General features: G+C 47.1%; 1 protein-coding gene across 4 annotated transcripts in view; it reads left to right on the top strand.

Moving 5' to 3' along the window:
* EIF2AK2 (eukaryotic translation initiation factor 2 alpha kinase 2) overlaps positions 1 to 25,822 on the top strand; it is a 580,031-nt gene that overhangs the window by 307,075 nt on the left and 247,134 nt on the right. For all 4 annotated transcript variants that reach the window (XR_013596181.1, XM_078648546.1, XM_078648547.1 and 1 more), the window contains exon 8: positions 11,248 to 11,303. Coding sequence is in view for 3 of the 4 variants with exons in the window: in XM_078648546.1 (XP_078504672.1) it covers positions 11,248 to 11,303 (56 nt within the window). In the remaining variant the exon portion in view is untranslated. The remainder of the gene's footprint in view (positions 1 to 11,247; positions 11,304 to 25,822) is intronic.

The raw sequence follows: 25,822 nt of genomic DNA, 5'->3' as shown, positions 1-25,822 counted from the left end.
CAGATAACATGGCAGCCATGTACTACATACAAAAACAGGGAGGGAAACACTGTCTCCAGCTGTAGCAGCTAGCACAGACGAATTGGAAATGGACCATACATCACAAAATATATCTCCTAGCAGAACACCTTCCAGGAGTAGACAATCAGAGGGCAGATTTGCTCAGTTGTCATACACAGCAAATCCATGAATGGGAAATACACCCTCAAGTTCTCCTCCCATTCTTCCAAATGTGGGGATTCCCACACAAAGACCTGTTCGCCACACATCTAAACGCAAAATGCCCAAACTTCGCGTCCAGGTGTCCACACCAATTGAAGCTGAAGCTGAAAGTATTTGTAAAGCGCTCTGTGACCAAGCGGTTTCCTGGCGCTGGAAGGGTAATAGCGTCAGAAGGGGAGGCAGCCAGGGAATTAGAGGTTGGTAAAAGCTTGGCCATACAGATGGGTTTTAAGCACCTTACGAAATTGCAGGTGAGCAGTGATGAACCTAATTGTGGGGGGGGAGACTGTTCCAGAAACGGGGGGCAAGAATGGAAAATCTAGTGCCGCTAGTTCTGGATTTTCGAAAACGAGGAATGCAGAGGAGGGCCTGGCTGGAGGAGCGAAGGTTGCGGCAAGGGTGATAATGAGTGATCAAGGAGTTAATGAAAGCGGGGGCAGTGCGGTCTCGGGCCTTGAAAACTAGGCATCCCATCTTAAAGAGAGATTTCTGTAGGATGGGAAGCCAGTGAAGAGATTTGAGGAGGGGAGTGGTATGGTGAGACCTGGGAAGCCGATGGATGAGGCGGGCAGCCTGGTTCTGGATGGTCTTAAGGCGCCGAAGCTCGTAGGCAGGGATGCCCACGTAAAGGCAATTCCCATAGTCTAACCGTGAAAGAATCATGGCCAGGACAATTATTTTAAGAGCATCAGCAGAAAAAAAACGGGAGATCTTGCGGATAATCCTAAGGGAGAGAAAACAGGATGAAACCGCAGAGCTGACCTGGGGACGCATGGAGAGGTCCTGACTGATTTTGATGCCCAGGGTCCTGACTGACCCAGAGGGAGCCGGAGGAGGGCCGAAGGTGGGAGGCCAGAAGGCAGATGTCCATGGACTATTGGCACCACCCGTCAGGACCAGCTCCGTTTTGTCAGGGTTGAGCTTGAGAGAATTTTGGTTCATCCAGTCGGAGATGAAAATAAGAACAGATTGGAATTTGAAGAGAGAGTCAGGAGCAGGGGTGAGGTCAAAAACAAGTTGAAGGTCGTCGGCGTAGTTATACACAGAGACCTCCATCTTGAGTAAAGAAATGAGGAGGAGGTAGATATAAAGATTAAAGAGAAGGGGGGACAGGGACGAGCCCTGGGGAACCCCACAAGACACAGAACGGGGGGGAGCGGAGAAACCGGAAAGACGAACGGCCTGGGTTCTGCCCTGGAGGAAAGAGGAGAGCCAGGAAAGGGCGGTGCCCTGGATGCTCGTTGCCCTGACACGGCCGAGAAGGATGGAGTGGTCGGCCGTGTCAAAGGCAGCGGAGAGGTCCAGAAGCACCAGCGCCTGGGGGGAATTGGAATCCGCCTTGCTCTTCAACTTGTCGAGAACAGAGACGACCACAGATTCGGTCGAATGAGCTGAGCGAAAGCCAGCTTGGTGAGAGGCTAGGAGATGATTTTCCTCTATGTAGGTCGACAGGCACGAGGTGATATGGTCTTCCAGAATCTTACTTAGGTAAGGGAGCAGCGAAATGGGTCTAAAATTAGCGGGGAGGGTGGGGTCAGAACCTGGTTTCTTTAAAATAGGAATAACTGTGGCTGATTTAAACAGAGAGGGAACTTTGCCTTGGGAAATAGATGCATTGAGAAGGGATAGAGGAGGGTCGGGGCAGCCAGAGAACAGCTTCCGTAGAATACGGGCCGGGCCACAGTCAGCAGGAGAGCCTGACTTGACCTTCCCAAGGAGGGCAAGGAAGGATTCCTGCGAAATAAGAGGAAAATGGTGAAGAGAGGACAGCAAGGGAGGAAGGGGAGCAGTAGGGAGAGGAGAAGATGGAGGGGGGATGTTCCGTTTGATGTTAACAATCTTCTCGAGAAAAAAGTCATTAAGGGAAAGGCAGAGAGATTGGGAAGGGGTAGGGTTGTGATTGACTCTGTCTGATGCGGCCAGATTATGGACAATGGAGAAAATCTCCTTAGATTTATTAGCTGCTGACAGGATTTTCCCCGAGAAATATTCCAATTTTGCTGAGAGGATTGCTCTCTTATAGTTTTTAAGGAGAGACCTGTAACGGTCCATCAGGAGGGGGCAATAGTTGCGCCTCCACTGGCGCTCTGACTGGCGAAGGGCCAGTTTGAGTGCTTTAAGGTCACTGGAAAACCATTTATTGGCTTCGTGGGGGCGGCAGGCTTTGACCATCCTGAGAGGAGCGACCAGGTCACAGGAAGAGGACAGCCATAAATTGAGCGCATCGACTTGAGAATCAAACGAAAGGTCAGAAAACTTGGGGAGAGAAGTTGCCAGGGAGGAGTGGAGGATGTTAAAATCCACTTGATTCCAATTCCGTGCTAAGATGTTTTTGGGAAGAGGGGGCCTGTCGACAGCTGAAAGGTCTATAGAGAAGGAGATGATGGAATGGTCCGACCAGGAGCTGGGGAGAACAGTAGTGGGAGAGATGGTTCGACCAGAAGACCATATTTGATCAAGAGTATGGCCGTGGGCGTGGGTCGGGGCATGAATGTGGGATGTAAAATTAAAACAACGGAGAGTGTTGGTAAAATCTTTGGAAGTCTGATCTTCCCTGGGGTCACCAGGCCAATAGTTGAAGTCGCCCAGTAGGAGAACAGCCAAATTATTAATTGCAAGGGTAGCCAGTAAATCTTGAAGGGCGGGCACAAAGTGGGGCATAGTTTGGGGGGGTCGGTATAGAAGGACAATAGTAAGGGGAACTGACAGGTTTGTTGAACGGGCAACTAGGAAGTCCACATTGGGTATGGGAGGGAGGGCCAAGGGTTGGAATTGGAGGTGAGACCGAATAATCATGGCCACACCTCCACCGGTGTTCCCGTCAGGGCGGTCTGCCCGAAGGGCATAATAGGACGCGGGCAATGCGGATAAAAACGTCGGGCGCGGAAGCAGCAGAAAACCAAGTTTCCGTCAGGAACAGAAAATCAGGGGAATCAGTGTCAAGGAGATTGAACAGTTCTAGTTGGTGTTTACCAGCTGAACGAGTGTTAAGCAGGTAGGAGGGGGCCCAGGAGGGAGAGGGGGAGGGGGGAATGGGAGGACAGACCAAGCCAGGGACGTGCTTGGGTTTAAGAGGTAAGGTAGTGGCAAGGGCGGGGGAGGGAGTCAGAATGCCAAGGGCTGCTATATCTTCCAGCGTGGAAGGACTAATGTGCCAATTGCCCTGAAGGGCAAGAAGCTGTGCAGAGGTGTACATAAAGAAAGGTGCAGAGTCAGTGGCCTCTGGTCCCGGTCGCTCGCGGACGGGCGCAGACGGGTTCGCCTTTGGCGCGCCGCTGGCGCGCCCGCTGCGCCCGTCCGCTGCGCTTCCGGGTAGAAGGTGCCATTTTATAGTGATCGGGGGGGGGAGGGCCGAGCAAGTAATCTGCTCGCCCTCTCACTCACCCAAGATGGCGGCGAATTTACACTGAGCAGCGTCAAATCGGCTGCTGTAGCCCCCGCTGCGAGCGCAGGACTGATCCGAGGGTAAGGGGTGCTCAGGGGGTGATTTCTAATGAAGTGTCACACAAAAATACAATTTTTACAATTGTCCAAAGGCAATGCACTATGGATGGATTGGTCAGGGATACTTGCTTATGCTTTTCTGCCTCTCCCACTCATTCCATTAATGGTTCAGAAACTCAAAAAAGTGTCTCTGACACTAATCCTAATTGCTCCCACATGGGCAAGTCAACCTAGGTTCACACCCCAGTTGGAACTCTCAGTAGTTCCTCACCAAAAACTACGTCTTACACCCTATCTCCTCACACAGAGCCATGAAGACATAAGACATCCAGGCCCCAGTCAACTCAATCTGGCGATCTGGCTCCTGAAATCTTAGAGATTGGCTATCTTAATCTACCGCCAGACTGCTTGAATATTATCAAAGCGGCTAGACGTCCTACCACAAGAGCTTGCTATGCAGCGAAGTGGAAGTGGTTTGTGATATACTGTACTAACAACCACATCAACCTGCTTGATGCTCCTGTACAAAACATTATATGTTATTTGTTACATCTACAACATTCCAATTTAGCGTACATGTCCATACAAATCATCTGGCTGCAATAGATGTATATCTCCAAGATTAGACAACATCTATCTCTTTGTAGAGTACCTGTTATCAAAGCCTTTATGAAGGGACTCATAAGAGTCATTCTCTTGAGACGTCCACCTGCTCCAGTGTGGAATCTCAACATTGTTCTTACCTGACTAATGGGTCCAGCCTTTGAGCCATTGCACAAATGAGAACTACCATTTCTCACATGGAAAGTTGCTTTCCTTGATGCTATTACATGACTCATAAGAGTGGGTCAGCTTCAGACATTAACTATAGAAGAACCCTTTTTACAAATGCACCAAAATAAAGTGGTTCTTTGGACTTATCCCAAATTCCTTCCTAAAGTAATTTCTGCTTTTCATATCAATCAATCTATTGAGTTACTGGTGGTCTTCCCTCACTAGATTTAATGGCAGACCGTGACCGACACACATTAGATGTGAAGAGAGCATTGCTTTATTACATAGAAAGGACAAAACCGTTCTGTTATACAAATCATCTTTTTGTCGCTTTTGCTCCACCACACAAAGGCAATTCCATATCAAAATCAGGTATTGCAAGGTGGATAGTCAAGTGCATTCAAATATGCTATGCAAAAGCAAAATGAATGTTAACAGTTCCCCCTAGAGCACACTCTACATGCAAACTGGGAGTTTCTATGGCATTCCTAGGAAAAATACCCATAGATGACATACACTGTTTTAAACCACTGTAACAGATACAGGTTAGCCACCGCTTTGGGAGATAAGTGCTATATAGTCTATGAATAGCATATGATTTACAGCTAACATGCCTCAAACGGAAAATGCTATTTACCCAGTATGCATCTGTTCTTGGTATATAAAGCTGTAGGGTCATATGCGCCCACCTGCCTCCCCGGTTACCTATACCTGTTGCAGTAACATCTTAATTAGATACATGCATTCATGGACATCTACTTTTACTACTCTTACTAACTCCATTATCACCCACTGCGGGAAAAACCATCTAACAATGGAGTTGATGCCCATGCGTACTATCACAGAGTCACTTACCTCGTGACTGGAAAGACTTCTATGAAGAAAAACAAAGTGCAAACATCCAGACCCAACACTAGATGGCGATCTATGCACAGCACATGACTCTACAGCTCTATATGCCAAGAACAGATGCATACTGGGTAGATACTTTGACTGGGTGTGAGTGTTTGATTGGTTCAGATGCTCCGTCCATTACCACCCACTTTTGTACCGCTTTTGGCCGCCATAAGTGTGGCAGGGTATGCTCAGACGTGAGTCCCTTGCTCACTTTGCCACTGAATTCAAGCAAGCCGGGCTGAAGACGGCTGTAATGCCAGAAACCGGTCCTCGGAAGCTTGTTTCCGGTCCAGGAAAGGCATGGCTTGGCAGTTCGGGCTGGACTGTTCCCATGAGGCACAGGGTCAGACTGATTTGCATATAGCCATGTCTGAACTGGGGTGGCAGAGTGGGCTAAAGAACGGTGATGGATTAAACCCAGATCTTTTGACTGGGTGTGAGTGTTTGATTGGTTCAGATGCTCCGTCCATTACCACCCCCTTTTGTACTGCATACTGGGTAAGTAGCATTTTCCTTATGAGAATTCCTTGTCTACTCTTGAATAATGAGCTTTACTTCCAAATTGTTTTACCTAGTGTTATGCAATCTATCTGTAAATTGATTTCTATTTTTATGCTGTTTTTAGTCTAGGCTGTATCTTGCACTTTATAATATCTTTGTGATCAGAAATAAAGTTATTTAATTACCATAAACAGCCGCCATGGGGCAAACAACAATATTTACGAATGTAGTAGCTTTTGAGTCCAGCTTTCTCATGGACAATGTTCGTGAAACCACTGCTTGCTGCGGGCAAGGGAAGTCATTGCCCCCAATTCTCCCCGTGTAACAATAAGAGACTATAACTAGTACTGTACACTTGTTCTCAACAGTTCAAGTCTACCGACGTTTCAAGTACCACTATCCTCATTTGAGTCTTCACTCGTCTGCGTAACAGGTACGCGTCTGTTAAGGAAGTGCTCCTCATTCCTGTGCTCGGCATTCCTTTCCATTATCTAAGCAACAAGAGCAAACTCAAATGTCCACATGAACATGGGTGTCAATTGTAAAACTTGGAACAAGTATTCACATGGAACTCATTTTCAAAACCTCAATATAATAGTGCAGGAATTTCTGTATAGACTTAATCTAGTCGAGAACAGTTAGGTTTTTTATAGATAAAGGTCTGTCTACAGTTAATCTTTAAGGCAAAACCACCAGTATTTCATAGTTGAATTCGATTCTGCTGAATCAAAATTTATTTCTATAGAAATGGCAAATTCGTGATACAAAAATCCAAGTCAGGTGAGGTAAGATATAAGAATTGTTTATGGGAAATTAAACCGTGGGGGATGAGTAATTGGACAGAAGAACTTTGGTCCTTACCGGTACCTGGGAGAAAAGCCTTACAGATGCTTGTTATGAAGGCGGGGGCTTTTAGTTCAACCTTACGTGGTATTCCCTGTTTAGAAGAGGAGGGGGTATTAGAATAAGGTGTTTTAATATACTGTCAGGTGAATGATGTTGGATATAAAAAGGTTCATATTGTATGGTAGTAAGATACAGCCAAACTGGGTGGTTTACCGATAACAGACTAACCTAGGTGGGAAATTGACTGTGCTCAGGTCTTCTGAGCGGAAAGATAAAGAAGCTGCAGTGAAGCCATGTTGTGTCCTCGAGGCCAGGCATGCCGAAGGGTGTGTCGGTAGGCGTGGCAAGACTGTGAACGGGAAACGGGAGGACCTGTATTGTTCACTCAGCACAATTAAATTAAACAGATCACTAATGTATTATTATCAATATGATACAATACAACTGAGGGAGACTAAAGTGTTAAAAAGGAAATTAGAAATAGAAAAGGCAGATTGAAGAAACGGATCGCTGGGGATCGAACCCTGTGTTTTGAAGGGAATCAAGTGCTGAATGGCTAGTACTAACTCATATCAAGGATGAGGTTGTGGAAAAAAGGGTGTCAAAAACGTGCCAGTGGGAATCGCACTAAGACCAGGTTTGGTTCTCATTCATGTGCCAGGGATTGGTGGAGCCATACTCCCAATGCTCGTATTGTTGGTGTGAAACAGTCATTAAACCAGGAGGAAGGAACATTAAGAAATTGAAGGGGTTTCTGTTGGGAATCAGGCCCTGCGTATTGCATAGTCTAAAAGGATTGGGATACAGATTCGCAGCCCCTTTGAAATTCTGGATCGTCCTCCATGGAAAAGTGCTGATCTTCACGGATCCAGATGCTTTTATATATTACAAAAGTTCTTGGACTCTTCCGTCCTGGCTGTACTAAACATTTAGGGGCAGATTTACAAGCCCCTTTCACCACCTTTGCGTCATTTTTAACATGGGAAAAGTGACGCAAAAGTGGTGCAAGGGGCTTGTAAATCTGCCCCTTAATGCCCACCTGGTTTGATAATGTCCTCGGACTCTCCTATCTCAAAGACTATTCTTACATTGAGCTGCCAAGATCCCACTGGGAGAGGTCACAGTTCCTCACCGACACTTCCTGGTCCGTCAAAATGACTCCCTAGCCTGATGAGCTAACGTCAAACTACACTGACCTACCCCACAGGGTGGCATCTAGCCCCCACTGCTGACGCTATCCTGCCCTAAGTTGACGTTATCAAGTACAAACGTCCTGTTTTATACCTGTGGGCCAACCCGTCTATCCTGTTTGGAACTGCACTAATACACCTGTACCTCGTTACACCACACCAGTTACGTAAGATCTGCATGCTTGTCTAACAGCATGAATGCCATACTTCCTGCTTTCTGAAATGTTTGATGATATCAGTATAATGTTTGATGCTTCCTGTTTAAACTGTTGAGGTTTTTGACCGAAAGATGGTTGCCCTATGTCTGTATTGGCAATTAACGGGCACACCCCTTATGACCACTGAACAGCTGTCAGGAGGGACGTATGACTATAGAGTCCCCACCACATTACCCACACCGACCTTTACCAATTATTTTGCAATTTCGGTCTTACACTGCAAGTCCATCCCAATTCAGAGTGCTCCCCACCACTTCCTCACGCTCATCTATACCCTCAGCATATCACAGGGCTTTACAATGTTTCTTCAGTAGCCAAGGGTACTACCTTTTGCTAGCACACTCTGGTAAACCCTACTCTCTCTTTGGTGATAGTGCTCAGACACCTGTTTACCACACACTGTTGGAGTCCCAAGAGACCCTTGCCATGACCTATTACGCACAACACCAGAGCACATTAATACTCCCTTGACTCCCTATAGTGTGACCCTTTCTCTCCGATTGTTGCCAACCAGCTATCCTGCAGGGCTGGGTAGGTACCCGGCAGGGTTTGGGACAGGCCAGCTTGTGGCTCAGTGTGTCCTTCGTAGAATAAGGGTGGGGGAATGTGTCCTGCTACGCATTCTAACAGATGAGTGGAGGATGGGTAGGGGTTGTTGCTGTTGATTTTGTTACAGTTTTACTTGTAAGTTTTATTGCTCTGGCTCTTCTTCTCCCCGCTCTCAATCGCCTTTACGCTAGCCTTTCCGGCTCTCCCCAGCCCTTCGGCTCTCTCCATTGGCTACCAGGTTGGTGCTTCTACATGCACTATCCCCATACGCACAATACTCTATCCCAGGGTACCAGCATTAAATTCAACCGTACCCCACCCTTACCCCTTAGTTCCACCCTCACAATACGCAATATTTCAAAACTCACTCTGGAACACTCCAGGCAAATAATGGTGGACACGGGTGCGCCACTCCTACTTCTTGATAAACACCCAGAACATCGACCACGTGGTTTGTCCCTTACCTCTCTGTGGTTCAGCAGCACAATTAAACTTGATGGGGAGATGCTATTCTGGGATACATAGGCTACACAAGGTATAAACACTATAAATGTTTTGAGTTAATTTCAGGGTTTTTTGTAATAAAAGACATTTTCCTCTAAGCTATTGTCCCATCCCTCCTCTTTTTCTGACTCATCTCAAACCTTTCTGACTGCTATGAACCCCCAAATGTCCTTTGCAAACTTTCCCTCCTTTTTTTTAACCATGTCACCCAACTAACAGACATACACAACCTCTACTTACAAAATACTTATTACTTCCTCTTTCAAATCCACTCCCATCAGTCCAATTAAATTCTACTGAACACACAAAAAATCCAGAACACAAATCTAACCCAACTGATGCACAGCGCAAAACAAATAAATAAATATATTAATCTTCCAACTATCAACCTCTAAACCAAGGCTCCAGAATAGCCTGCTACGCACCGCAGATTGCTTCAATGCATCATCAGGTGTAGTAAGCACTGTATAAAAATAATGTACAATTAAAATTGCGTTAGACTTAGCCATTGTCTCAAGGCCTTAACTTCCCATCTAGTGTGCCCCCGATAACAGGGCCACAGCATTTCTGCTTTGAATTTTAATAATAATAATAATAATACTGTAATTTATTAAGCACGACAGCTACCCCCAACACAGGGGTGTCCCGGCGCTAAAGGCACTAGGTAAATGCGGCCACAGAGGGAGAGTGCATTTACTCAGGTCTACAGTGCAGCTGTCTTGAAAAGACATGTCTTTTAAGTCTTTTTTTAAAACAGGATTCTGACTTGGTGCTCCGCAGAAATGCTGGGAGGGTGTTCCACAGTGCTGCGGTTTTGACCGTGAATGCTCTTCCTCCCAGCCGCGCTCTCTCAAAGCGCGGAGTCGCAGCAAATTGAGGGAGTTAGAGCGCAACACCCGGTTTTGTTTGTAGGGACGAAGTCTTTCTTTCAGGTACGTCTGGCAGTTGCAATTCAGAGCCTGATAGGCCAACGTCAAGGCCTTAAACATGATTCTTTTCGCCACTGGAAGCCAATGAAGCTTGTGCAAATGCGGAGAGATATGTTGTCGGAACGGAATCTTGCAGACCAGTCTGACCGCCGCATTTTGAATCATTTGAAGGTGATTAATTGCATATCTGGGGAGGCCGAGGTACAACACGTTGGCATAATCTAACCTTGAAGTGACTGTAGCATGAAGCACTGTTTTACGGCAGTCTTCCGGCAGAACGTGCAAGATTCTCCGTCGATTTTTTAACTTACAAAAACAAGTCGCAGAGACTTGTTGAATGTGAGCTAAAAAGGTCAGAATTGCTTCCCATTTCACTCCAAGGTTTCGAATCGAGGTGGCAGGAGATGGCGGAGAACCCATTTCTGCTGGCCACCACAGTTCTGACTTGGGCACATTTCCATGCCCAAAAAACAGCCCCTCTGTTTTATCCGCATTTAACTTTAGTTTATTGGAATTCATCCATATGGCTATATCGCGTAGATCAACCCTGTTTGTGTAATCAAAATAACTTTTCACCAGCCGTTCTTGAGCCCCAAGAAACTAATTTCCCAGTTGCATGTAGACCAATGTATATTTTCCATTTACATGAATAATCATACGTATGGGCAGAAAACCCTAGAAACAGCTCTAGGTCATAATGGATATTGGGGATAGTCTCACGAAGTTTTGCCTTAAACTTTTGATATGTAATTAAAGCAATTCTTGGGATATGCAGTTTGTTGGCTCTCTTTCGCGGTTTAATAACGCATTTCTGTGTTTGAGAAAAACCTGATGGTGAATGTGACTAAACAGTGTAACACAGGTGACATCTCCATTAAAGTAAAGTGGTATGGATTTTTGGTAGATGCTGAGGAGGACGGCTTCACTGATTGTATATAATCGGAGAATAAAATAGCAAAATGTTAGGCCTATAATGCGAGAAAATGGAAATTATATAAATTGTTAAATTCATATGATGAATCTGTGCTCCCATAATATGCAGAGGGATGTATTATCCATTCCATACCAAGAGCATACACAATCCAAACACTACTCGAGCTGGTCCATGGTCACAATGATTTTACAAATATTTGTACGTGTCTATGTTCTAAACTTTGAATTTATTCATTATAGGGCAGCCCAAAACTAGAGGACAGTTTGAAGAATGACCAAACGAAAAGTAGAGCAAAGTAAGCCATTTGTTTTCTTATTCACGGTTTTTATTTGAATTGTGTTTGTGTGCTTTTGAAAAGGAACAATATCAGGCACCTGGAAAGTACACAAAGGTAATGGTTGTGCAAATTTATGTAGAATAAAATCTTTCCATAAGTGGGACTCTAGCCCACATCTTGAACATGATAATGTTTTAATCTAGTATCTTTGGGGCCGATTACGATGGCGGACGGACAAAGTCCGCCCGCCATCGCTGCTGGAAAAGGGACCGCCCGCCATAAGTGCAGCGGTCCCCCAAAACGAATTAGGATGCGCCTGCCACACTGGCGGGCGCATCCTGTATATTTACATTGTGGGGGGTGGCAGCACCCACCACAAAAAGTTAAAATACATGTTTTGCATTTGCATGTACAACGTGGCAGGCACAGTGCGGTGCCTGCTACCTTGTACATGCATATGCAGGGGGGTACCATAGGTACCCACCACGTGCAGCACCCCACCCTCCCACCCCCCTGGGGGCCCACAACAGGCCCCCGAAGGCATTTTCCACCTGTATTTTTGCAGCGGGAACTCCGCCACAAAAGACAGGTATCATAATGCCCACGGCGGTGCCTGCACAGCAGTGCCGCCATAGCCCCATTGTACCTGGTCCCGCAAGGCGGGCGGAAAAGGCCCGACTTGCGGGACCACTGCGGACGGTCTTTCCGTCCGCCGAGGTACCTTTCCCCCTCCCACCGCCATCCTAATTTGGCAATGGGAATTTTAAGGGTGATGGTGGGAAGTCCGCCCCCGCCGGGCCGGTGGGGGCAGACTTCCCACCATCATTATCGGCCCCTTAGACTGCTAGCCTACATTACCTCATGGAGAATTTGTCTACCCTAGACTTATATATAGGAAATCCGATAAAGACAACACTGTACACCTGTAGAGTAAACGTAGTAATCGACCCTTCTGAAAGAAGTCTGCTTACAGCTGGATGGAGTAGAGCAGAGAAAGGAAGGGGAAGAAAACAACATAATGAAGGAATGTTAACTAGACCCTGGTGAGCAGCACTGTGCATATGAAGAGAGACCGTGAGACATCTGGAACCACCACCACTGCACTAGACACTATACACTGATACCCCAGTATTATATATTGATGGGGGGAATTTGGTCCAAGTAAAGGAAACTGGCATAACAGGCAACAAACTCATAAATACACGTTGACAATGCGAGGCGCTCCAACTTAGCTCCAAGTTTACCACCCCCTTCCCCTGTTATTAAACAGGCAGCACGCCTTGGTTCATCAGACGCTCCGGGCTCTTAGTGCTGCCCTCTAAAAGCAATGTTTTATGTAAATTATCTAGAAAGACAGGGCACTAAACAATGACGCTGAATGTATCTACTGCATGTGATCTAAGGACTATATATGCAACTTATGTAATGACGATTGCTGCTGTTACTGTTGCACTAAAACAAAACCAATAAAAAGAGATTAAAAAAAATAATGAAGGAAAGTTAACTAGTTGATGAAGCAGTCGGAGGAATGGAGAGTCAGAACCGGGAGCAGGAGAAAAAGAGCAACACTGATCTGCTGCAGTGAGAGAGGAATACAAAGATTGTGGAAAAAGGTGTGGGGAAACAGTGGATGACTTGGAGTGGTGAGAGAGAGAAATTTGGGGAGCAAGAGAAAACGTGCTCAAGCAAAATGACGGAGAGAGAGGAAAGAGCAGGATATGCACTCCCCTGGTGTGCTAAATCACAAAACCGTTGAAAGTACAGAAAAGAAAATATTGATGGTATAGGTTTGATGCATTTATACTAGAATAACCTAAAAAGTGACACATGGTGTGTGATTTAGTTTCCCACAGTGGAGTCTCTATATTTTGATATATACATAATTTTCTGATAATATCTACAAACTTATAATAACACACTCTATGAACTGAACACAATGGGCCATATGTTCGAACACATTTTCCTATAGACACAGAATGGGTAAAACCCTTTGATACATCTGGCCCTATGGGCCTTATTTCGATGTCAGTCAGAAGCTTTTAGACCGCCATAGAAGGTTTACATTCTGACCGCCAAATTAAAATGTCGGCGGTCGGAGTGTAAACCAGTCAGGGAATCCGACTCTGTTCAGATGAGCCAGTCGTAAACTTCTTATAATCCCTTAAGGACAGTGTTTTCACCATCGGGATTATGATGACAGTTTCCGACAGCCTTTCCATGTTGGCCTTTCTGACATGCAAAGACTGTTGGAAAGCGTCTTTGGGGACCCCTAGCAGGACCCCCTTGCCCACTGACCAGCCAGTTGTGGCACTGTGCCCCCCTAAAAATGGTGCCTGCCACACAGTGCAGGGATTTACTCTAACTACCATTTCTCTATGGGAGCTTTTGCTGCGGGCGGTTCCCACCCACTGCACAAGCTCGCATAGAGCATGGGAGTTTGCGATGGTGTGCGGAACCGCCGACCGAGACTGTGTCGGTCATAGGCAACTCCGACTGACATCGTAATGAGGCCCTAAGTGTAGTTTCCAGCAAGTTAATATCGATGTGACCTCAGTAAATTGCTGACAGCATGAAACCCCATTTCCTGTTATGCCTTCAGAAACAAAGAGGAAAGGCCTCTATCTGCAATTGATCATCATATTTTTAGACAATAAAGAACTTAGAGTGTGGGCTGGCTACTTAAGTGAATGAATACAAAAAGATACACTTGCATAGAATAAAAAGAAAAATATTTTTGTGTTTTTTTAAATAAAATATTACTAATTTACTTTACAGAGTGATTTAGTGTGACAAGCGTTGAGAATTACACAGTGCTGAGCATATTGGAAACCTGGTGAGATAACCATATAGATGCAATTTGTAGATGTATATGTGGTCTATAGACATTATCTGTACTCTTTGCACAACACAATAGTAGGTGTGGTCGGTTTTGAACTTAAGGCTTGTTCTCTTGTTTTTGTTTGGTCCACTGTTGGATTTCTAGGTCACTTTCACGGGTTCATGTTGGTGTCTTCACGTGGTGGCTGTCCTTCCGTTCCTTTTTTGCAGCTTCGTGCTTCATGTGTTGCGACCTACATAGCGGTTGCGGGAGATGAAGCAAGAATAAAAGCATGATATATTTTTATCCAACAATTGATGGTGGTTGTGTTGCAGACTGATTTTTATAGGATGTAATGAGGTGATGGTAATGCAAAAAATATCGACAATATAGAAAAATGGACTGTAATTTATTCTTTTATATATGACTTACAGCCTTGTTAACTGTAGATGTTGTTTAACTTGTGCCTGGATGTGTACCAATTTGTGATGATGCTCTTGTAGTGCTGGAACTTTCGGCTCGACACGTTTCTTGTGCTCAACAGGCTTTTTTGGTTGACTGTCCTTTTCCGAGTCGATGGTCTTCTTTGGATCGACTGGTGTCTTCGGAGCACTTATTTTCGGGTCGATAGCCTTGTCCGGCCGTGCTACGGGCTTCGGTACGGCACCCTTCTTGTCGTCGACCTTTGCCGGGTCGACGGTTTTCGGTACAGTGGGTTTGTTCGGGTCGGTGACCTTTTTTGGTTCGGCGCCCTTTGGCTGTGTGTCCTTGTTCAGATCGACAACCCTTTTGGGGCGACGCTTTTTGGCTGAGCGGCCTTTTTGTGGTCGACAGTCTTCTTTGGATCGACGCTTTTGGGCTGAACGGCCTTTTTCGGTTCGACGCCCTTCGGGTCGACGACCTTCTTTGGCTCTGAAACCTTCTTAGGGACGATGGTTCTTGGCCCTGGGGTCTCTGAAGGTTTTAGTTTTGGTTTCGATTTCGGAGCCGAGCCGGATGGCGGGGCTGGCGAGGCTGGCAAAACTTTTTTCGGATCTTGGCTAAGGCCTTTTGGCGCTGCCTCGACCGGAGCCTTTGGTAACGGGGTAATTGGTGTCGGGGGCTGTGTACTCACGATTTGCCCCGGCGGGATCTCGTCATCGGAGTCCGAGTAGTCCTCGACGGTGACGATCTCTAGGTCCGAATCTGGAGCTTCCGGTAATTCTAGGTCATCATCGAAGATGTTGTCCGGTTCCGGTGCCTGTCGCTGCATCTCTTGCCTAGCGGCCCGTCGGATCCGTATGGTTTTCTTCGACCGAAACTGGGCGCAGGCTGGTAGGTTTCTTCCCTATGGTCTGGGGAAAGGCACTTGTTGCATACTGAGTGTTTGTCAGTATGTGGGAACTTGGAGTGGCATTGTGGGCACCTTTTAAACAGGCTTCTTTCCATCGACGGCAGTCTCACGTGGCGTCGAAAAGGCCCAACGGCCCGCGTCGACGACCGAGTTGAGATGGAAAGCTTGATCGAGTAGAGAGGTACCGAACGAAAACAATACCGTCGAAGTCGAAGAACTTTTGGCCTTTAGAAAAGTTTTGTTTCGATTCCGAAGTTGGAGTTTTGGAGTAACATCCGATGGCGGAAAAAAACAATCTGAGGATGGAGAAGATGCCCATGCGCACTGTAGTCCAGGGGAGGAGTCACCTATCTCGTGATACTTCGAAGACTCTTCCAAGACAACAAAGTGCAATCATCCGGACCCAACACTAGGCGGCGATCTATGCACAGATATGAATGTCAGCAGCCCTACATGCCAAGAACAGATGCATACTGGTAAGTAGCATATTCCTTTCGTGGTATCAGGAGGCACAGATGCATTTTGAATGAAATGAAATGATTACGCATTTGTATAACGCACGACTACCCGTAGGAATCTCGGCGCTTGTACGAATACCGCCGAGGAACCCTTCCTGGCCTTTCCCTGTGAGGAGCCCACTCCTGGGCACCCCCAAGGTGAAGTCAGGCATCCTCAGCGTTGTTGGGGCCGTTGTAGAGATTAAGCAAGCTATTGTCCAGAGGTGCAGAGTGGACACATGATTAGACTAGGCACCGAAGCGAGCATTATCAGGTCCGAGGAAATTGAGCCCGAAACCCGCCGAGGCGGGAATTGAACCCTGGTCCCGGCCAGACTACTGCATCAGGGTCTGCCGCTCTAACCATTGAGCCACACTTCTCTACAGTTGTAATGCTTGTTTTACAAGTGTAAGGAAGTCTAGGGAATCGCATAAAACAACAACTTTATGCTCGGGAATGTTGGAATTAGACGGGCTTGTTTGTTTATCAGCGTTGGGATAATCTAATCGTGATGAGGTGTCTGCCTTTTGTTGCTCTTTTCTGGCTCTGTAAGTGATTATGAAATCGTATTTGTTAAAGAACAATAGTCACCGTAGTTGTTGAGGTGTTGATGCCTGAACATTCTGATAAAACTGGAGGTTGCGGTGGTCAGAATAAATAGTGACCGTGTGACGGGCTCCTAGTAAATAGTGTTGCCACTCCTGACTAGCCAATTTTATGGCCATCAACTTGCGTTCCGCAACTGTATAGTTTTGTTCAGCAGCCAGGAGTTTTTGGGAGAAATTACCGAAACCCAGGAATCGATGTATGTCTTTTATAAAACCTGGGACATTCCAGCGTATTATGGCCTGCACTGTGGAAGTATCCATGGCAATACCTTCCGGTGAAATCACATAGCCTAGGAATTCGATTTTAATGGCATGAAAAACACATTTATCTAATTTGGCAAATAAATGGTATTCACGCATTCTATGCAAAATGGCCCAGACGAGGCCAATATATTCCTCAGTAGAAGACGAATAGATGAGGATATCATCGATATTCTCAATGTTAAGGCCCTGTTGGACACAGAGTAACAAGGAAAGCGCCAAAAAGAATCTGCCATAAACCTAACTCAAACAAGGCGCGCACGAAGATACTATTGTTTCGATTCATTACTTTCTCCAGTCCAATCTATCTTCTGCTGCACCCAAAAAACGAAAATGCAATTTGAAGACATTGCCCAGATAACTACTAAACAAGCTGAACTCCTAGCATTTTCACCAGAGTCAGCGCAAGAAATCTATGGACTCATTCAGGAGACCAGAGCATTCAGCCCTAATGTTTCAACTACAGCTCAACTAATAAGACCGTTTGAATTCCTAAGAAAGAAAGAAATCAACCAAAGACTGCATGCCACAACTCTTATACATTATCACAAAAATAAAAGGATACCTAGGGGACTAAGAATTGCCCTAAAACCAATGCTGTGTAAAAATAGTAAATCATTTGTAGAAAAATGGTACCAAATTCTCAACAACTGTTCTCTAGATCTAATCCTGTTAATAATACAAGAACTTTCAAAGGTATTAAAAGAAATTAAGTCTGATCTAGAAGGTATGAAAAAGGAACTGGATACATTTCCAGATTTACAAGCAACTCTACAGGATGTAAACGCAAAATTGGACAAATATGCCAAAGAAGTCAATGACCGCAAAGTTAGAAAATACAAACGGCAATTGACTACAAATATGACGAAGTGTACACCTGGGCTGAGATCTATAACCAAAGGAAATGGCAACAACCTAAAACTAAATCGTCAACCACTTCATCACAGGAAAGCGTAGCTTCAGAATCTGATATAGCGCATTCCAGACAACCACTAGAAAAACCACAACAACCCAGCACATCTAAGAAACAGTCTTTTTTAGATATAAGTCCGGCTGCCAACGCACCACCAATCATCGCAACAGGAGAGGCAGAAGAAACAGAAGAAGAAATAGCAAGGAGAACCAGGAGCCAGAAAACAACAAAAATGAACTAGTGATCAATATCTCCTCGAAAGTATTGACAAAAGCACAAACAGCAGTGCTCAATAAAGGAACTTCTTTTGTCCCTACATACCAAACTAACTTACCAGAAACTGCACTATTCAAATTTTTCAGGACACTCAAACTTAAATACTTTTTCAAAGACACGTCGACCACCACAGTTGCCAACACCAAAACTTTCAAACCAGAAAGTACTTTTTGTGCACCCTACTCGCACAAAACCATTGAAGCATTTGAAAGATCAGTGATCTCAGACGTACAAAAAATCAATTTCACAAATCCAAAAAGAACAAACCTCACCAAAGCAGAATGGAGTACTCTTAAAAATCTATCCAATGATAAAGATCTAACGTTTCAAAGAGCTGACAAAGGAGGGGCTCTTATAATAATGGACACTACCTTCTACGAACATAGCGCCATTGAACATGTGAATGATCAAGACACATACCTACTCCTGGATTCAGATCCGACTGAAGAGTATCAAAAGACATTGACATCAATTCTTGAGCAAGCATTACATATGAAATAGATCGATGAGAAAATTTACAAATTCCTTGAACCAAAATATCCACGGAGACCCAAACTTTATATGTTGCCCAAGATACATAAAAACGCATTGAGGGAGGAGGAGCTACGCGGGCATCCAAGATGGTCGCGTGAGCAGAGAGCTCCCGAGACCCGTGCCACCCTTCTGCAAAATCCATAACATATCCTTATTCTGAATATGGGCTTCTGAAGATGAACTCTTGCTGACCTCAACATCCTTCTCTAAATTGAATTTGGACGTCGGGAGCTGTTTTTACATTGACTTCAACTTTTTCGGCCTGCCCCGGACGGGGCCGGGGGACTCTGCTGCTTCACAGGCCGGGGAGTAGTTGAACAACAACGGCCGGAGGAATTCCCCCCAGTAGGCCTCATCCTCACTTTCGGTTTAGTTTTCTACTTCGAGCTCCGAGTGATCGGTACTCTCCCAGATCCATTCCGGATCCGGCGCGGTTTTGCCCTGCTGTCGAGCTCTGTCCCTCCTGAGGGTTTTGGCCTCCTGCTCTATTGACACTTCTCCAGTTTTGGCCTATTTCTTGTCTTCCTTGGCCCCATCAAGATCGGCCATTTTTACCAGGTCTAGAGGGCCCCTTCGGGGCACAGTTTCCAATATGGCCACCAAACCAGAAGTCGAGAAGCGCAAGACAAAGACGCCGGTCCGCGGGGGACATACCCAGACTAACGTCCTGGACCGATACACCCAACCGATGGTGTCCCCCGGTGGTACCGGCCGTACTCCTGATGACCCCAGGGCGGACTCGACCGCGCCTACAGACGTCTCTCTCCGAGAAGTCATGAGTGCCATCACGGGTATGCAGGCCTCTATGGGACAGCAATATAAGGCTCTTGCATCCAAAATCGACACTGTGGCCGTGGATGTCCGCCAAAACTAATGAGAGGGTGAAGGCGTTGGATTTGAAGACCTCCAGCCTGATCACTGATGTTGCGGACGCACAGACTGAGATCGGCAACCTGAGATCATCGCACGACTTGATGGCCCGTCAGCTTGAAGAGCATGAAAATAGGGCCAGGCGCAATAACGTGCGCATCATTGGTGTGCCGGAAAACCCTGAGAACTCTGCTGTCGACCTCCTCGTAGAGGGACCTGGTCCTGAATCATCTAGCTCCCGCCGGACTCGGCAAATTCTTTGCGGTCGAGCGTGCATACCGTTTTCCGAGCGGGAAGGTGAAGTTGGGTAGCCCCCGAGACCAATTGTTGCCAGGCTTTTTCATTTTCGAGATAGAGACGCTATTCTCCAAGCCTCCCGGGAGCATGGCCCCTTGAAGTTCGATAATACCACCGTGAACTTTTATCCGGACTTTACTCCTCAGGTCCAGCGACAGAGACTGGGGTTTCAGGGGGTGAAGAAGCGATTGCGAGACCTGGGCCTCAAGTACGCTATGTTGTTTCCGGCCCGGCTGCGAATCGAATATGAGGAACGGTCCTTCTTCTTTGACCGTCCAGACAGTGTCAGTGACTGGCTTGATTCCTTGCCGAAAAGGGGTGAGCGATCTGAGCACCCCGGTGGCGCCGAGAGGGGCACGCCAGATCAAGAGTGACATTATGGCTCCCGACGTCTACTTTTTCTAATAGATTGTTAGCTGAGTTTTGCTATTTGTTCCTTTAATATTGTTTTTTGATGGGTCCGAGGGTGGCGGGGGTGTAAGGGACTCTTCCTCCTCCGGGGTTCTTCGTGTAGATTAGTTTCATGATTGGGCGACAGGCACACTGCAAGTTGGGGTGGTTTCTAGTTCGAATGCAGGGGTGCAGGGTGGGGGGTGTTTTAACTGGTTCTTGTTGGGGGAGGGGGGGAGGGAGTGTTTGTATATTTGTTTCCTTCACAAGGCATTGTATTGTGTGCTTAGCTCCTTCACCTGCGGGGCTTCATGAGGGCGGGGCTCTGGTCCTTTCTCGGGACGGGGGGAAGTGAGTTGAGATTGCTGTCCTGGAATGTCAATGGTTGGGGAGACAGAATAAAACGAGGGGTTGTACTGCAGTTCCTTCGACGCCACTCCCCTGATATTGTTCTACTGCAAGAAACGCATTTAATTGGCAACGCTTGCCAGGCGTTGAATAGACGTGGATATCGACTAGTTGCACATGCTGGTTTCCCCTCTGGCTCCAGAGGGGTGGGCATTCTGATCAGATCCTCTCTCCCCCTCGAAATTGACGAGATAATGCTCAATGACAGGGGTCGATATGCTGCGCTCTCCGGGAGATGGGGGGTTAAGACGCTTTCCGTAGTCACAGTTTATGTCCCTCCGGGCCTACAGGCCACCACCTTTGCTGACCTCGGGCAGCTTCTACTGGGGATACCTGAAGGTTTTCTGATTCTTGGCGGGGATTTTAACTTTGTGGTTTCCGGCACTTTTGATCGTTCCCCCCCCCCCCCCCCCCCCCTCCGGGACTTACCTAGATCTCAAATGTGGCTTAGTGAGCTGATTGAAACCTTTGGGCTAACGGATGGTTGGAGACTCTTGCATCCCACACAGTTGCACTATACGTTCCACTCCGGGGCCCATGGTAGCCTTTCCAGACTAGATTATTTCCTCATGCCTGCAGCACAGTCGCCCTCCATCAGGGAGATCCGTCACCTTCCTAGGGGCATCTCTGATCATTCCCCCCTGTGGTTCATTGTTGAGGCTGGAGTGGGTAGCGAAGGTAGAGTGGCTCCCATAAATCCGTGGTACTTTCGGAATCCTAAGACCCGCTCCAAGCTGGTAAAGGCTATTGCCTGTTACTTTAATGAAAATGTGGGGTCTGTTTCTTCTTCCATCTCATTGTGGGAGGCTTTCAAGACTGTTGTTCGTGGGCATTCAGTGTCATTGATCGCTGCTGCCAAAAAGGCTAAATACGAAGAACTTGTACGCCTCGAATCTGAAATTGCTGTGCTTGAGAGAGATCTTGATGGTAATGTTACCCGTGCTACACTGCATTCCCTCAGTTTGAAGCAGGCCGATTATAGAGCCCTTGTGACTGACGCTGCGAAAGTCATGAATAGAGAGCAGCAAGGTAGAATATATGATGTGGGTGATAAAGCGGGTTACCTGATTGCATGGTTGGACAAGAAAGAGAGAATGAATCGGGTCGTGCCTGTGATTGAGAGGTCGACTGGTGAACGTGTTTCTGACCCGGCTGGTATTGTTGGGTGTTTTGTGGATCATTTTCAGATGGTGTATGCCTCGGTCAGCGAAAGGGATGAACATGACTCTCGGCTGTTGTTGCGAGATATTGCCTTGCCCTGCCTCTCTGATGAGGATAGGGCCTTAATGGATGTGCCTATCACGGTGGACGAGGTCGCAGTTTCCATCCGTGCCCTCCGGTCCGGTAAGGCCATGGGCCCCAATGGTTTGCCCATTGAGCTCTATAAGCTACGGCCTGACAAAACGGCGCCTCACTTAAGGGACATGTTCCTTGAGGCTCTTGATTCTGGTGTCCTCCCCGTCGATCAGCGTCTGGCTACCATCGTTGTAATTCACAAGGAGGGTAAACCACGTGATCGTTGTGCTTCGTATAGGCCCATTTCATTACTCAATGCCAAACCCAAAATACTTGCTAAATTGTTAGCCACTCGATTGATTAAGGTGATTGGTGACTTGATTCATCCGGATCAATCTGGTTTTATTCCGCACCGGAACACCGCCCTTAATCTTCGGAGGCTCCATGGAGTTCTCGCGAGAGCTGGGACTCTGACTCAGCCGGCCATTTTGGCTTCCCTTGATGCCACTATGGCTTTTGATACCATAGAATGGCAGTATCTTTAGGCTTCTCTCGCTAAGTTTGGGTTCGGTCCGACATTCATTGCTTGGGTGAAGCTTCTATATGAAAGGCCGCTGGCCCAGGTGGTTGTTAACGGGAGGGTTTCCAGCACTTTCACGCTCGGGCGAGGTACTCGGCAGGGCTGCCCATTGTCCCCGTTGCTTTTTGCCCTTGCTTTGGAACCGCTAGCTGAGTGGCTTCGCTGGGAGCCCTCGCTGAAAGGCATTCGGTGGACTCCCGACTTTGAGGACCGAATCTCGCTATATGCGGATGATATCCTCCTTTACCTCACGTCCCCTCGGAAGTCCCTTAATGTGCTTTTTGATGTTCTGACCTCCTTCGGGAAGAACTTGGGTCTTGTCATCAATTGGACCAAGTCCTGTGTCTATGTTTTGGGCGGAGAGCTCCCTCCGTTGCCCCGTAGATTCCCGATTCAGTTGGCTACGTCCGGCTTTAAGTATTTGGGTATTTATGTTTCCTTGGATCCTGCGTTCGATACGACCGTAACCTTCGAGCCCCTCTTCAGCGGCTCAAGCTTGACGTTGTACGATGGCGCCGGCTGCCTCTGTCACCCTTGGGACGTGCGGCTCTTTTCAAGATGATGTCGCTCCCCAGATTTTTATACGCACTCCAGAACTCCTTTGATCCTATTCCCCCTGGCTACTTCCGTGAAGTGGAGGTCCTTCAGAGACGGCTGATTTGGGATGGGCGTGCGCGCATTGCTCTTTCCAAACTCACTCTCCCATGGTATGATGGCGGCATTGCCCTCCCGGACTTCAGACGCTATTATTGGGCATCCCAGCTAAGTGCGGTCAATCATGCAACTTATGCCCCCGGTCCATCGCCAGCCTTTGCTATGGATAAGTATCTTTTGCCCGGTGGGAATTTCAACAGAGCACTATACTCTAAGGGACCCTACTAGACTCTGGCTGGACCCACTGAAATTACTGTGCGAGTGTGGCGTGATGCGAATGCTGCTCTAGGATGGTGTGATAGATTGTCTCGTGCAACTCCGTTGTATGATTCAGATGGTTTGGGCAATTTGTGGAGGACGAAAGGTTTTGATAAATGGGACATGATAGGTATAAGCAGGGTTGACGATCTTTGGTCAAAAGGGAATGTTAAGACTTTTGAGGCGCTTAAGATTGAATATGAATTAAGCAGACCACTCTTACCCAGTCCAAAGATCAGGGCTTGATCCATCACCGTTATTTAGCTCACTGCCCCATCCCAGCTCAGAACCTGGCTATATGCAAATTAGTCTGTCCCTGGCCCAGTGCATCATGGGAACAGGGCAGACCAAACTACCAAGCCAATTCTTCACCAGAAAGGAGACAAGCTTCCGGGGACCGGTTTCTGGCATTACAGCCGTCGTCGGCCCGGCTTGCTTGAATCCTGATGGAGCAGTGAGCAAGGGACTCATGTCTGAGTATACCCTGCCACACCTATAGTGGCCAAAAACGATTCAGAAAAGGGGGTGGTGATGAACAGAGTGTCTGAATTAAGCAGACCACTCTTACCCAGTCCAAAGATCAGGGCTTGATCCATCACCGTTATTTAGCTCACTGCCCCATCCCAGCTCAGAACCTGGCTATATGCAAATTAGTCTGTCCCTGGCCCAGTGCATCATGGGAACAGGGCAGACCAAACTACCAAGCCAATTCTTCACCAGAAAGGAGACCAGCTTCCGGGGACCGGTTTCTGGCATTACAGCCGTCGTCGGCCCGGCTTGCTTGAATCCTGATGGAGCAGTGAGCAAGGGACTCATGTCTGAGTATACCCTGCCACACCTATAGTGCCCAAAAACGATTCAGAAAAGGGGGTGCTGATGAACAGAGTGTCTGAATTAAGCAGACCACTCTTACCCAGTCCAAAGATCAGGGCTTGATCCATCACCGTTATTTAGCTCACTGCCCCATCCCAGCTCAGAACCTGGCTATATGCAAATTAGTCTGTCCCTGGCCCAGTGCATCATGGGAACAGGGCAGACCAGAAACTCTGTCCATCACCACCCCTTGTTGTTAAATATTTTGTCCACCCTAAGCGTGGAAGGGTATACTCAGATGTGAGTCCCTTGCTCATTGCACCATCAGGATTCAAGCAAGCCGAGCCGACGACGCCTGAAATGGCAGAAACCGGTCCCCGGAAGCTTGTTTCCTTCCCAGTGTAAGAATTGGCTTGGTAGTTTGGTTTGCCCTGTTCCCATCATGCACTGGGACAGGAACAGACTAATTTGCATATAGCCAGGTTCTGAACTGGGATGATGCAGTGAGCTAAAAAACGGTGTTGGATCTAGCCCTGATCTCTTGACTGGGTGAGAGTATTCTGCTTAATTCAGAAACTCTGTCCATCACCACCCCTTGTTGTTAAATATTTTGTCCACCCTAAGCGTGGAAGGGTATACTCAGATGTGAGTCCCTTGCTCATTGCACCATCAGGATTCAAGCAAGCCGAGCCGACGACGCCTGAAATGGCAGAAACCGGTCCCCGTAAGCTTGTTTCCTTCCCAGTGTAAGAATTGGCTTGGTAGTTTGGTTTGCCCTGTTCCCATCATGCACTGGGACAGGAACAGACTAATTTGCATATAGCCAGGTTCTGAACTGGGATGATGCAGTGAGCTAAAAAACGGTGTTGGATCTAGCCCTGATCTCTTGACTGGGTGAGAGTATTCTGCTTAATTCAGAAACTCTGTCCATCACCACCCCTTGTTGTTAAATATAAGATTGAATATGAGCTTGACGACAAGGAATTCTTTCGATATGTTCAGGTACGGCACGCCTTGTTGTCTGTCTTCCCCAAGGGGACGGAGATTCCTGAGTCCTCGCCTCTCGAGGACCGTATCCTTGACGGCTACGTACCTGATAGCACAATTTCACTGATTTATAAAAAGCTCATTAACAACAGAATTGACTTGCTTGTGCGCCTCAGGGCCCTATGGACTGCTGATGGGTTGGAGTTGGACGATGAGGACTGGCAAATGGCCGTGTCCTCTCCCAAGGAGGTGGCCATCCCTGCCCGCCTTCGATTCGTCCAGCTCAAGATCCTTCATCGCGTGTATGTTACTCGTCCGCGTCTGGTACGAATGGGGTACTCTGTGGATGGTCTGTGTAAACGTGGGTGCGGTGCGAGTGGTACCTTCCTCCATATACTGTGGGAATGTCCTGAGGTGGCTGCGTTTTGGTCCCGAGTACATGCTACCATGGAAAGGGTCACGGGGGTTTCACTCCTGCCTGAAGCCAGACGATGTCTCCTTAATGTATGGTAGCCGAATGATTATAACACGGCGCAGATCTGCTGGGCGACCCTTGGTAACATGATTGCGAAAAGGGACATTGCGCAGTTATGGGGTTCCCACAGACCGCCCACACTATCGGCTTGGAAGGAAAACATGGACTGGTGCATGTTCAGAGAAAAGACGGTGTACTTGTCACGGGGCAGACCCAAGAAGTGGAACAGAATTTGGTCTCAATGGAACGCTTATCGTGGGAATGTGTGTACTCCCCCTCAAGACTTTACCCTTAACATCCCCTTGTCTCCCTAGATGACATTCCTGGTC

This window comes from Lissotriton helveticus, chromosome 6 (genome assembly GCF_964261635.1).
Source record: "Lissotriton helveticus chromosome 6, aLisHel1.1, whole genome shotgun sequence".
NCBI classification, from domain to species: Eukaryota; Metazoa; Chordata; class Amphibia; order Caudata; family Salamandridae; genus Lissotriton; species Lissotriton helveticus.
Note: the sequence above shows the minus strand (reverse complement) of the source record. Positions and strands in the feature narration are given on the sequence as shown.